This window comes from Triplophysa dalaica, chromosome 15 (assembly GCF_015846415.1).
Source record: "Triplophysa dalaica isolate WHDGS20190420 chromosome 15, ASM1584641v1, whole genome shotgun sequence".
Taxonomy (NCBI): domain Eukaryota; kingdom Metazoa; phylum Chordata; class Actinopteri; order Cypriniformes; family Nemacheilidae; genus Triplophysa; species Triplophysa dalaica.
The window spans coordinates 3409478-3424488 of NC_079556.1; the positions used below are offsets into that span (position 1 = coordinate 3409478).

Sequence of the window (15011 nt, forward strand, 5' to 3'; positions counted from 1 at the left end):
CACCAAGCTGTCATGACAAAAAGCTGGTACCAATACACCCAACTGTGTTTCATGACTATTAAATGAAAACAAACAGTCTTGAGAATTAACATGTCATTAGCATGCAAATTTCCATGAGAAAATCCAGCAGTATGAATGTACTCGGGGTGCCAATCATGACATGCCGCCTTACATCTGATGTACTCTCAACAGGAAAGAAAATACTAATGGCAGGAAGCTACAGGGCATGTGACAGGCCACTCGACCGCTTTCTTGCGTTTTTAGGTCTCTGGGTTGGATCCGTCAGTGTGCATTATATCATCTGATAAAAAGTTCATCACGGTCTCCGCGAGACTGGAACCAAGTGCAGTTTATCAAATCAAGTAGTCAGAAGTCATCCGAGTTGCTTTCGATAAGATCTGCTGTAATTTGAAAACAGAGCAGCCGGCTGCAGCTAGTTCAATGCTGCTTTAACAATTTGTTGATACAAGCGCCAAGCATGATCCTCCTAATCCTTCATTACACTTTTGTTGCTGGGTTTTAATGGAAATTATGTAAACTGCGTTGACTTTGACATGAGCTGAATCGTTTTCTTTTTAAAAAAAGCTATTTTTTTACTTCATGATACGAGAACTCAAGTGTTTATGATTCTTTGAAATCCTTTCACAGCTCCTTGGCGAAGAAGCCACCAGACGTGACGAAATCACGAAAACTGAAAACAGAACAGTTATTGAAAGTGGATGATCATGACTTCACTATGAGACCAGCATTTGCAGGTTAGATTATTATCAACTTTGCATTTTCACATTTTTGTGTAGCCTGAAAGGTCTGGTGTCAGCATTTCCAAGAGCATCTGAAATCAAACTGAAGATGTGTCAAAAATAAGGCACCTCCACTTGGAGCAAGAGACTGTTTAAAACAACAAATTAAAACTCACATAGAAACAAATTCTGCATGTACAATTTTTTTAAACATACTATATGGTACAACCTTTTTAGGAACATTGTTTAGATCCAAACATTGTGCATATTTAGTATGGAGAGTGTGTGAAGGGTGCTTGTTTGACGGTCAGGCATAGGATCTACATTGGCTCCCTCTAGAGGGGTAAACAACCTTCTTATTACGAAACTGTAGTGGACTAATAAAACAAAACATTCATCTAAACTGAAACACATAGAATCCAGGAAATAACTAGCTATTTTACATCAAATGTACATTCATAAAAGTCTACACAATCTATGCATTTACTAATCTTAAAGGGACAGATCACCCAAAATTTTTAATTCTGTCTTCATCTTGCCTCAAGTTTTTCCAAATCTGTATGAATTTCTTTGTTCTGATAAACACAGAGAAAGTTGTTTGTAAGAATGCTTGTAACCAAACAGTTCTTGGCCACGATTGACCAACATAGTAGGGATAATTCTCTGTTGAACAGAAAAGAAGATATTTTGAAGAATGTTGGAAAGCAAACTGTTCTGGGGCACTTTTGACCACCATTGTTATTTTTCCTACTATGGACAATGGTGGCCAAGAACTGTTTGGTATCTATCTATTTGGTATCCAAATATCTTTCTCTGCGTTCATCAGAAGAAAGAAATTTATACAGATTTGGAACAACTCGAGGGTGAGTAAATCAAGACAGATTGTAAATCAATAACTGTCCCCAAATGCAACGTTATTGTAAAGTGTTAGCAAAGCCTTTCCACAAGAAGTCACAGAACTTTCAGACAACAATGTAATGTTTAAGACAGCACTTACATTTTTGACTCTCTCATGCATTACAGTAAAAAAAATCTGTTAACGTTATTTGACATATCAGAAGGAGTGTGCCGTAGAATGTTTTACAAGTTATTATGCTCTGATTTAATTCAAACATCCACCCGTATTTACTCTGACCTTGATTTTACATATTTCCTCTGCAAAGCAGGTCTTCATTAATTCAGAACAAATGAATGGCAGGCATAGTTTTTATAGCTCTGGGCATGTCAGATGGAGCTCTTCACACTTTGCTTGAGCTTTTACACAAGTTCCACATGACTGTCACTGTGATCACTGTTTGGAGAGTAAACAGTCAATAAACTCATGTAGCAACAGCTGGATGTGTGTGCAGGTTGCTCCTCTGGGAACAATGATGTTTTTAATGCGGAGATTTCGTCTAGTCTGCAGTGGGACTGTATATAATATATGATATTTCAAAGGTATAATGCATATAAAAATGCATAATTTATTCCCTCTCATGTCGTTCAAAACCCTTAACACCCTCTTTCTCCTGTGGAAGATAAAAGATGTCTCAGTGGATTTGTGTGCATAGTGGAAGTCAATGTGGGCCGATTTTGTTTGGTTACCAACGTTCTCCAAATTTCTTTTTGTGTTCTGCAGTAGAAAGTAAATGGTGAAAGGACTTTTTCTTTTTGGGTGAAGTATCCCTTTGAATCTTCAGGTTTTCACATAAAAAGTAGACATGCACAGGAAAGTCAGGAAAGGTGTTTACATGCATAGTAAAATGACATTTTCCTCTACAAAAGAACACAGTTTAAGGCCTTTACGTGTTCTTACACACTGTTAGCTCATAAAGTACAATTCTGGCCCGTTGTGTAAACACTCGGTGTGAAAACACAACATGAACCCGCTATCGCGTTTACGCCGCCGCTTTGTTTATGCTCCGCTTGCTCATGTGGTGCGAAATGAAAGTTGTCTGAGTCCATATTGTTCCCGATACTTCTTTATTGATGTGTTCCTATGCAGAACAAAGCAAAGAAATGCATTCTTCAGCATTTGATGCTGTGAATAGAGCGTCTAAAAAGGCTTTCGTATGGATGCTAGGATTCCGCAGACATTTGGGAATTGCTGATGTGACAGCGGGGGGTCGCAGCAAAAGGGAATGAAAATAGCCCAAACATATTCCGCCCCTAAGCTGCTTTCACAGTCCCACCTTGTCTGAGAGAGAAGCATTGTTGCATCTGTTTGACAGCGAAAATCTCACAGTATGATGGGTACGTTTTGATCATATTGTGGTCCAGTGGAGGAACTGGGGTAAACATGTCCAGCTTTTCTTTTTTTATTATTTTAATGAGTCTAATGGCTTTTCCTTTGCAATATTCATACCGATTAAAAATGTCAATCGATGGAAGTGCACTGTTTAAATAACTTTAAGGGATAGTTCACTCAACAATGAAAGCTCTGTCATAATTTACTACTCACTCTCTTGTCATTTCAAACCTGTATGACTTTATTTCTTCAGCAAAACACAAAAGAAGATATTTTGAAGAATGTTGATAACCAAACAACGACAGTGGTTTTGTGTCTATACAATAGTAGGGAATGGGTACCGTTGTTCGGAGACCAACATTCTTAAAAATATCTTTATTTGTGTTGTTCAGAAAAAAGTCATACAGGTTTTAAATGACAAGAGGGTGAGTAAATGAAGACAGAATTTTCATTTTTGAGTGAACCGTCCCTTTAATGTACATTCATTTGCATTTCTTTCATCTTCTTAAAACTGGAGAAAATCTAAAACTACATTCCGTCTCATGTAATTATCAGTTCTACAGATCTTTAAACAGGGATCGTCACAGAAAACAACAAATCAGTGATTTTCATGAATCCATAGGACTTAACGAAAAAGAAAAAAAAATGTTGGTTAAGTATGCTGTCAACATATTTAGAGCTGTCAAAAGATTAATTGCAATCAAAAGTTTGTGTACATAATGTGTGCTGTGCATATTAATTGTGTGTTTTTTTAAACACATACACATACATGTATACATATTTAGGAAATATTTACATGTGTGTGTATATATATATATATATATATATATATATATATATATACGGTATATCTGTACCAATAATTTAAAATATATATATTTATAAATCTTTATACATTTTTATATTCTTCTTAAATGATTGCATGTATGTGTATGTGTTTATAAATACAAAACTAATATGCAAAGTAGAGACACATATTATGTAAAAACTAACTTTTTTGGATTCTGGATGTGATTAATCCCCAAACACATGACCTCATCTATTAATATCTTTAAACATATCATCACAAAAAATGTAATAATATGATACAAATCCTACTTTATGCAACTAAAGTTAACAACATAGAGAGACATGAGAGTTAACATTGGATACATTTAGACCTAGTGGCTTATTAGCCCACATTCACCTCCTTCATGCAACACATAAGATTTACTTTCACGATTTTCTTAAGTAAAATTATAGCTTATTAGCAAAATTGTAAAAAATGTCAAATATATCTGTACACAAATGTAACATGTACACCCTTAATAAGGGATGAATGTTAAATTAACCCAGCAAATGGTCTATACCCAACACTGGATTAAAACAACCCATTTTGGGTTGAAACAACCCAGCTCAGGTTAATTTATCACCAACGGTTGGGTTCGTCCTTTTTCCACCCAATGCTGGGTTGAAAATAACCAAGCATTTTATAACATTTATGAACATAGTTGTCATTTGGTGGTTTAAATGACCCTTCTTCCTGCTTCGTTCAGTGTATTAAAGGCCTAGGACCAATGCTCAATGCTAATCTTACCCATAAAACTTTTAACCAGACATATTAAAAAACGGTCAGTTCTGGTCCTTGATTCTGATTAAGCCAAGTTCAAAGCCGTTATAAAGGTCCCCCGATTTATACTGACCGCATGACACAGCCGAAATATCCCTTTATTTTATGAAACTTTGCTATGCATGAAAATACTGTTTTAAAGAAGCAATAAGCCCCGCAAAGCAGTGGGTTACAAGTGCATTTTATAGGGGTTTTAGGCACTTCGCTTCATGTCGCTACCCACTGCTTGAATAAAATTAACCTCAGGAGCAAAACAGAATTGCTAATGTACGACTGCAGTCTCATTTAATCCAGAGAGGTCAAACTGATGGTGCATTCATTTTATACCTAATCCTCAAGGGGAGTATCTGTTGATGTACGTGAAGAGCATATAGCACTTATATCATGTTTATGGGTCATAGCAGGGCGGTGTATGTTTCTCTCGATGGGCGGGATTACACATTAAGGATTTTTTTCATGACTGTTTATTCATTCAGCATTTGCAGATGGCTCCTCATCATGTGATGGTGCTTTCAGCATTTCACTCTGATGTTTGTTGATAGTCCGAGAAATGTGGAAGAAGCCAATTGAATCAGGAACAGTCGGTAATCAGATCTGAATTGAAAAGATTGAAAGATCAGCACATACAGCTCAATGTCACCTTCTCTCCTTTAAGTCTGTTTTTATGCAGTGTTTTTGTTTGTTTGTTTGTTTGTTTTATTCATACACACCTCAGATGAAAGGTGAAAACGCTGACATTCAGCTAAAAGGATCAGTCCTTAAAATCTAAATCAAACAACACGTGTAACTGAGAAAGACTGTAATGACATTACATTTCATTGCTACCGTGTCTCTTTCTCGCTTTCTCTTTTTTCGCACGTTAAAGACTTAAGCGGTCCGCGCTGTTGGGCTCGTCCATCTGGAGGATCGCTCGATCTGTTATAGACTGCGGCGTTTTGGCTCTAGTGACAAGATTAATCTGGCAGTGGTTTGCGCTGACCGGCCGGTCAACCAAATTTGTGGATTAGCGCATGCGAATATCCCGGGCTGCTCTGCAGACAGCTGGTTTAAAGACCACCTAGTGAGCATACATCACCCGGCAATGAGTTACGTCAACAACTTCAAGAGAAAAAACACAACTGACAAATTGCTTTTGAAAGTAAAAAGGGTGGCATGAAGTCCCTACAACCTACAAAAAGACAGATACCCTAGGTTCAAAAAATGGTAAACAATTATTATTAGTAAATTACAATAAGAAACTTTTCCACTAAGTAATAAAGTGTATTCTTTATAACACCAGCAAATTTGATCTTGCTTTTTTAATACAAATGTACAGTATGTACAATTTTCATATTCATTTCAGATCGTAGTCATTTTACAGAGGATTGTCGCTCATCCAATCTGAATTTTAGAGTATTTGGTGCATCACTATTGAATGGCGTTTGGTTTCGCCAACCTGACTTCACAGGAAAATATAATAATATTTGGTGATTTTGGTGGTGATTTTGCATGAATTCCCATCGTTCAAAACGTATGACTTTTATAAAGAAAAATAGCATGATGTCCCACCCCTAAACCTCACTGGGGCCAAAGCCCAAAGCTGATTGTACAAAATCTTACAAATGAGAATTCATATTAATTTGTAAACTCGAAAAATAATTTCAGATTGGTATATATGTGACGCAGTCTGTAAAATCCAGACTAAAGTTTAAAAATCTCATTGAGAAAATGACCATCAAATTTTGATTTCAAACATTAATTTCACTATGATTTCAAGCGTTAACATGGCCTTACTCAGTCAATATTAAAGATAGCACGATTATATTTTTACAAAATGATCTTAACATTGTTTAGGATGATTTTATGTACACATAAAATGGGTTTTCACAGACTACGTCACCATTTGTGTTGGCGTTGCTCCTCTAATCATAATTTAGAGTCAGAACATTTTATTTTAAAATCATTAATGGGTATCCTTTTAAAAAACCTTCCACACACCTAAAGTAGCACAAATATTAACTCTCTCAATAAACACTTCCAAATGACCTGAAGTGTCTTCTATGCTGAACAATGTGCACCCAAACTCAAGGTCATTCTGAATGGTTTCAGTCTCAAACGGGCAGCATTGGGTTGATTAGTTTGGACAAATCGATTTGACCCAGGAGCTGTGTGTCCTTATTGAGGCCAATTCGTGTTATATGAAAAGCCTTGATGGTACATTGCAGGGAAATTGACTAGATGGTTCAAACTGGCATTGCTTGAATCCTTCGCAGATGAGTATGTGGATTACATAAATACATTTTTAAAAGTCATCTGCGCATTTTCTACATTAAGCAACGTATGGCTTTTCACGATTGAGGCTTTTTCGATGAGTGACATGTCGTAAAGTGACACATAAAAGTTTCAGTCGGTGTCAGTATCATTTTAAGCATCAAAATATAATCCACCATTTAGCATCTCCAGTAATCTCGTGGATTACTAGAAGTGCGGTGGCGGGGGAGCGCGATGGAAATCTGGTTTCAAATCTGTCTGTCTCCGAATCCCGATCATCCATATGTAAAGGCCGCCCCCTACATATTTACCTAAATGCCTTACCTTCTGAGCGGCAGATATGGCTATTACACTAATCCTGGTGAAGAGCAAGGGTTTATGTTCGCCACGAAAGACTTTACAAGTGTAGCCTCGTGTATCAAAGCTGCAGTTCTGCTTGAACGCTCTGAGAAAGGACTTTTCACAGAGAACAAGCGTTCTTTACGACCCGTCAAACGTCAAAGCTGCTGCTAAGCCTTTTGTGAAAAGATCTGAAGAAAAAAAGAAAATAGATTGACGTTTACATTTGAGGACATATTGATGTGATGATGCTTACAGGGGTTTCGGTGAACATGGGGCTAATTAAGCTGTTTGACTCCAACGAACAAAGAATGCTATGAAAAAATAATCCATGACATGCAAAGGAGGTCAAAAGGCAATAAGAAAGATTCATGATCAAATTTATGTCGTATAAATTGTTTTTCAGGTCCTGCTATTCCGGTTGGAGTTGATGTGCAAGTGGAAAGTTTGGACAGCATTTCCGAAGTCGACATGGTGGGTCATCCCAAACCATTTATGTTCATATAATGTTTTGTATAACATGCATTTAAAATCTAAATGATTCAATATACTGATACACAGTAAAGAATATTTGTTTTGCACTTTTCTTGCAACAAATTCATGAAATAATGGGTAAATTACACAAAAAAACACACCCAGACATCTCACCGTAAAATCAGAAGACAAACATTTTAAATTAAGAAAAAGCCTTTTTTGTATTTAGTTGAAGGGTATGTGTTGCTTATTATAGAAAATAAGTTGCAAGCAGAAGACTATATAGAATAAGCCAAATTTTATATTTCAATTTTATTTTGTCCATGTAGTAAACATACAGGTTTTGTGAGATACACTTTCATATTTGTTATTTTTGCACGTCTTACTGGCTGTATTGCAGTTACTGCGTAATACAAGGGTATTCCTAAAAAAGAACCTCTGATGGCAGAAACTTTGATCATGTATTTTCTTTTTACTTCTGTTTTAACAGTATATGACACCCATGCTGTCAATCCCTTCTTATGTTTGCGTTTCCCTCTAAAGTCTTTGTGTGATGTAACAGAAACGAGAGTGCTGTTGTTGACCATAGATAATTACTGACCGCTACAAATGTTTAAGGTTACATAACTGAAAGATAAAACAGAAGGGATGATCTGCTTGAGCGATTTAGAGAGGCACGGCTGTCATATGATATAGAAGAATGAGTGATGCGTACTCAGACATTCCATTTAAAACAAACTTGAAAGAAAAGAAGACATATAAGATATTTGTGTGTGAGACATAGCCTGTTTGAAAAGTAGGTGAATTTCACATCATCTGTCAAAACCTGTATTTATTTTTTGCTAAAAGAAAAATGAAGGTTTCCAGGAACATTCACTTTTTTTCATTGTAACATTATTGTCACGACAGTGAAGCAACCCCCCAGTTCTCATTACTGTAATGCTAAAAAGCTATAATCATTTTAATGAAGTGTTTACAGTTTATAGTACCATTGGTAAAAGGTACTGTATCACAGTAATGAGAATATAATGACAATGAGCATCAAGAATAATTGGAATTACAAAAAAGGTGAAATGTCAAGGTGCATTACGCTAATGAGAAATTGGGGGTAAATGTTCTTAACTATCATAAAAAATACAAAAAAAAACGTGTGCGGCCCTAAAATAGCATATTTGTTTAGGCAATATACTGTATTTATATTCATATACTGTATATAAGAAAATCCCATACATGTTTTCATAAAATGTTGCAGATTTACTGGCATTGTCAAAAAAAAAAAATAGCGAATGATTCAAATAGTGCAGTAAATTATCATTGCAATGATTGAGAATGAGTTTTGCTTCAAAACTGTACTGTACCTCTTCAACCTCGTAGGACTTCACTATTACATTATACCTGAGACATTATTGGAAGGATGAGCGCCTGTCTTTCGCCAGCTCCACAAATAAAAGTATGACTTTTGACGGGCGTCTGGTAAAGAAGATCTGGGTTCCCGATGTGTTCTTCGTCCACTCCAAGAGATCTTTTATTCATGACACAACCACAGAAAATATCATGCTGAGAGTGTTTCCTGATGGACACGTTCTATACAGCCTGAGGTAACAAAGCAGAAAAAAGCCAATTCTGACTTATAAGTGAGTTATTATATCTGATATATTTATGTATACTTACATAATAGCCATTGAGATAAAGAGCTTATGTATATGCTTTTATTAACATGCAATACCTCCAAGCAACTGAACTTTACAGAAATGTGGTTTGGAAACAAAAGCATGTCAATGGGTTTAAGCATTTGCATACTTCTTGGGTGTTAAAATTAGAACGATGCTTCTGGCCTGTGATGTTTGTGAGATGTCTTTTGTGATGCAAGTTATAAATTAGGCCAAGCTACCTGCACGCAGGCTTAAATCGGGCTGAGTTCAAAGTCAAATTTCAGACTGTGTTCTAGCTCCAGGGGAACTATTATTATTGACGAGACCGGCCCAGATTATTTCCACTGTCCGACAAATGATGGACACAACTATAGAGTACGGGGCAGAGAAAAATGAGACGGTCTTTGTGTTGGTTCAATAATTGGTGATAGTGTGCCATTCTAGACTGCATTTTTGTAAATAACAGTGCATTCAGCTTAGAACATTTTTGAGCAAATTGCTTACGAAATGTCAGTGAATTATAGTGTAAAAGTGAATACAAATTGTGCAACTGTCAAAAAAATGTATAGTCCGGCTTAAGATGTCAACATCACTGTATTTCCATTTAATTGAACAGAAATCTGTCACTCGACTACAATCCAAAATTTGTCAATCTGCCCATCCCCAGGGTCACTGTAACAGCAGCCTGCAACATGGACTTCAGCCGTTTCCCGCTGGATTCCCAAACCTGCTCCCTCGAACTGGAGAGCTGTGAGTTAAAGTTTGGGTTATTTTTTAAACCGCAAATATTCAATCCACCCAACAAAGGTTTTTCCTAACATGGATCCTTGTTTTCCAGACGCCTACACTGATGAGGATCTGATGCTGTACTGGAAAAGTGGAGATGAGTCTTTGAGCATAGATGAGAAAATCTCCCTCTCCCAGTTTCTTATCCAGAAGTTTCATACTACCTCTCGACTGGCGTTTTATAGCAGCACAGGTATCGCCTAAATTGCTTTCTAGTTCACTTAAACATTCACTTTTTCCAATAATGCACTGCAAAATGAATGCGATGCTCACTATCATCAAATCTAACTCCTCTTACCTGTAGTTCGAAATCACACGAGCCAACTAAATATTTAAAACATAATATGTTTCAAAAAGACAAACTTTGTTGTGGCCACTTCAGAAACTCGCAAGGTTACGTTTGACGTTCATGGTGTGCTTTTTATCTCTCTCTCTCTCTCTCTCACTAGGATGGTATAACCGTCTGTATATAAACTTTACGCTTCGCCGCCACATCTTCTTCTTCCTGTTGCAAACTTATTTCCCCGCTACACTGATGGTTATGCTATCCTGGGTATCCTTCTGGATTGATCGCCGGGCCGTTCCAGCCAGAGTTTCACTTGGTAAGATTATTGCATTTTCGCCGCTAGCATCATCTAACGCTCCTCCAGATCTAAACATGATGTGATGATTTTATCCAGGTATTACCACGGTGCTCACCATGTCTACCATCATCACTGGGGTGAACGCCTCTATGCCCAGAGTTTCCTACATCAAAGCTGTGGATATTTACCTGTGGGTCAGTTTTGTATTTGTGTTCCTATCTGTCTTGGAATATGCGGCGGTCAACTATCTGACCACAGTCCAGGAGAGGAGAGAGAGGAAGCTCAGAGAACGTGCTAGAGAACAGGTAAAAACAGCAATAGGTGGAAATGATGTACATTGCGAGCAATTTTAACTATATTTTGCAAGATCCCATTGAAATCAAAGTTAACTTTTGTCTGTTAAAGCTGCAGTTCATAATTTATGACTCTCTATCGCCATCTCTGTTTGAGACATAAAGTGCAGGTTACTTAACATTTTTTGCGTTGAGAGTTTTTAACTATCATTTTTATAGTATTAAAATGGAATAAAATAAAAATAATAATAGAGCAGACTGATATATATATATAATGTAACATAACATTATAAAGCAATAACTAATAATAATTTACTTTATTATCATTGTACAAGAGTACAACGAAATTCTGTCTGTAGAAGTAGAAGTAGGCAGTTTTAATTATAGTTGTTGATAATATCGGCTGATATTTGGATTTATTTAATTATTGACATAAGATGATCTTTTATTTCATTTGATAAATCTTTCCATTAAGCCGCCATATAGTCCATTACCACTTCGTTGTCTAATAAAATCCAGTAAAGCCAACATCTGACAGACATTAAATGACAATCATCTTTGCTTTTCAACATTACATTGTGTTACACACAATAACTTTTATTTAATTCTATTCAAAATCAGCCATATTCAATTGTCCCAAATTAACGTTATGTGTGGAGTTTCCCTTTTATGTGTTTAAGTTTGTGAAGCTACGTGCTGTAATACACAATAAATGTGTATTTATTGTGTCACTAATATCATTTACTCAACTGATTTTGTTTTATTTTTAAATCCCAAAAATGTACAAACTACGATATAAAACTGTTCAACCAAATCGTTCCTTTGTGTTATTAAGTAATGTTGTTCAGGTAGTCAGCCATCGCTACACTAATGCCAATATCTTAATTTCATTTTGCTTGTCTACCTGGGTGTCCAACCTGTTCCAGTCATTGCCCTGCACCTGCGGTATGTCCCACACCAGGTCCATGATGTTGGATGGGACCTACAGCGAAGCTGACACCAACAGCTTGGCTGGCTACACAGAAGCCCCAATGGTTCCAGAGATGGTGGTGCCAGAGAAACAGGAACATATGGTGGTTCACTTGTCAGTTAGCAATGAGTCCAACACCAACAAGAAGAAGGGCATTCGCGGCTTACGCATTATACAGAACACGCACGCCATTGATAAGTACTCCCGTTCGATCTTCCCAGGAGCCTATATAATTTTCAACATTATTTACTGGTCGGTTTACTGCTGATCACGCTTCGGCTAAAGTATATGCTGGAGTTTCAGACAATGTAGGACTTAAGATTTATACAACCATCATTCTGACTTTTGATACTCATCAAACATGGCTTATGTGAACTGCAGTTACATCTGTCACTTTTTCCTGAAGTCAAATGGAAAGATGTTGCATGTAAATTATGTAGGTCTGTCTGTTGCATCAGACTTAAGTTTTTAATTTAGGCCTTTTCAGGCTGATGAAAAGTTACATGTAAAGCACATCAGATTTTTTACTGACTTATGTGTTTTATTTTATTGTTCATGTGGATTGTGATACGTACTGTACAGCAAGAAAGCCTGTCGTTAGCTTTTGTTTGACGGGTTTGATTTTGTTTTAAGGTGTAATTTTATTTCACTTTTCAAATTTGAATTGTTATTGCACCTCTCCAAGACGCCGACAAAGAATAAATCACAGACAAGTTAACCAAACAATACAACACAATACATATTAAAGACACAACACATCGAAGAAGGCTGTGCCTGCTGGAGTTATAATGCAATGGGGTGAAAAGAACCTGCACTGCATTCAGCAAAGCAGCACGTCTCTTATAACAGCCAACCTCCTCTACTCGACCCAGAATGTTAAAGAATTAAATTCGAGAATGTCCATTTGTGTCTAGCCAAAAAGACATAGATGAACAAAACAAAAACAGCTTATGGTAGCAGCACAAAACGTCTTGGATTTATGTCTGTATCTGAGTTTGTGACAACTTGATTATTTATATTTTATGACAATTATATTTTAACATGCACCTACAGATTTGTCATTATACCTTACCGGATGCAACTTTATGAATTCAAACGATCTTGAACACAACTTAAAACAGCCTTGTGTGTAACATTACACAGCAAAGGTGTCTACTGACATTTTGATTATATATTTATTCGTTGGTTTGTTTTTCTTGGTGGAACAGCGTGGTGCACATAGTAAAATGCAAACTTTTAAATACTGTAAATGAAGTCACTCTAAATTAAAAAACTGTGAATACGTGCTTGAAGGTCTTCTTTGTATTTATTGGAAAGGTAACCACACCATCACATCTAGGAAGACAATTCTTCTCCCCAGGATAACTGTTAAGAATGTAAAATGTGTTGACTAGAAAAAGACGAAAATAGAATATATCTTTTGATATAAACATGCCTATATTTTTAAGCAAACTGATGCATTGGTGAAAAGTTTTTGTTAGAAAGGTATGAATAAATAAAGGACGCCTGGCATGGGACAACACGCAACTTCACCTGACATTAGGCCTACATCTCGAAACAGCACATTTTGGGATCATCACCATCAGTGAAATTTCTCAAATGTACACAAACACAAACTTACAAAGTATATTGTATTTGTCGCATTCATTTGTCATTCCCTACCCTAAAGCCATGTAATGTATAACAAATACTTAAAACATCACTTTTTAGATGCTTAGACAAAATGAAAATGTGTGATGCAAACGATAAAGAAAACTATGCAACATCTTTGTATGAAAAATACATTGGGATCTTATGATGCTTTGTAGTGATAATTATATGCCAACATTTATGAATGCGTTTAAAATCAACCGTTAATTTAAAATGCGCGCCTATCCTGTTAACCCAGTTAACGGTCAGTTTATGGCTCTATTTTTTTATTATTATGGCGCGCTCAGTGACGCAAGATTTAACTAATCATCCTAACCCTTGTGCTGTGTTCAAAACCAGCAGTTGTGGTGTAACCGGGTCAAAATGATCCGGCTAATGAAGATAGATTCTACACTTTTTATGCAATATTATTACCAAATATTGGATTAAATCATTTTGTTAACATGTTTTCTTTCATTTAGGACTGGTTTGGTGTTTCAAACGGATGAATCGTAGATCTAGTTAATCTGACTTTAGGCACCTCAGTCTTTGACTGAAAAAATATGATGCACTGTGGCCTACTTTAATGTTTAACCACACATTTTGTTTTGAAATGCTTTTATTTCATACAATATGGCACAGAATCACAGTTGTGGTGTTCCTGGGTCAAAATTATCGGTCTACCAAAGATATCTTATAAATAACTCGATATGCTATATTATCACAAAATATTGGATTCAATCTTTTTTATCAACTTGTTTTCTTTCATTTTGGACTGGTTTTGTGTAACCTCTTCAAACTGATTAATTTTAGCCCTTAGTAATCTGAGTTTAGTCACTTCAGTCTTTGACTGAAAATAATAATAATTTTTTGACAATATTCAATAAAATGTGACAAAAATTTGCATTGTAGTTCACCATAGCCTACTTTAACTTAACTTAATCAAATTAGTTTAACCAGAAAGTTTGTTTTGAAATGCTTTAAATGCTTTGTGTACAAAAGGGCACAGGTATCTTTTAAATCACTCAATATGCTATTATCACCAAATATTGGATTCAATCTTTTTGTCTACTTGTTTTCTTTAATGGTTTTGTGTTTCTTTTTCTTACTGATTAATAGTAGGCTTCTTTGATCTGAGAAACCTCAAAAATGACCGGCCACTGAAAGTATTGAAAGAGTATGGAAGATCACAAAACTCAGGACCTTTATTTTGAATAAAGGTGGGATGTAACAATTTAGCTGTTTCTCCCTGCGTTCCAAGGGCCCTTCGGAGTGACAACAATCATGGCCGCCAGACTGAAGGGTTGTTCCAAACCGAAAGTGCTCATAACTGGCCACTTTAAAGGGCCCTTCAGAATGAAGGATTTCTAAGGGTACAACAGATGGTCACTTCCTGCTCCCATGAGTCTTTGCGCAGATTCTTTGTGTGGTGACGCCGCCTCCTTATGGGTTCAGGAT

At 36.3% G+C, this 15011-nt stretch overlaps 1 protein-coding gene across 1 annotated transcript; it reads left to right on the top strand.

Annotated features, from left to right (window-relative positions):
* Window positions 1–660: 660 nt before the first annotated feature.
* gabrr2a (gamma-aminobutyric acid type A receptor subunit rho2a) lies at window positions 661–12222 on the top strand. Its single transcript, XM_056767891.1, has 8 exons — window positions 661–755; window positions 7572–7639; window positions 9014–9237; window positions 9959–10041; window positions 10130–10270; window positions 10527–10679; window positions 10758–10966; window positions 11881–12222. Exons 1-8 carry the CDS (start codon window positions 737–739, stop codon window positions 12190–12192), a joined length of 1209 nt encoding a protein of 402 aa, XP_056623869.1. The 5' UTR covers window positions 661–736; the 3' UTR covers window positions 12193–12222.
* Window positions 12223–15011: the final 2789 nt, after the last annotated feature.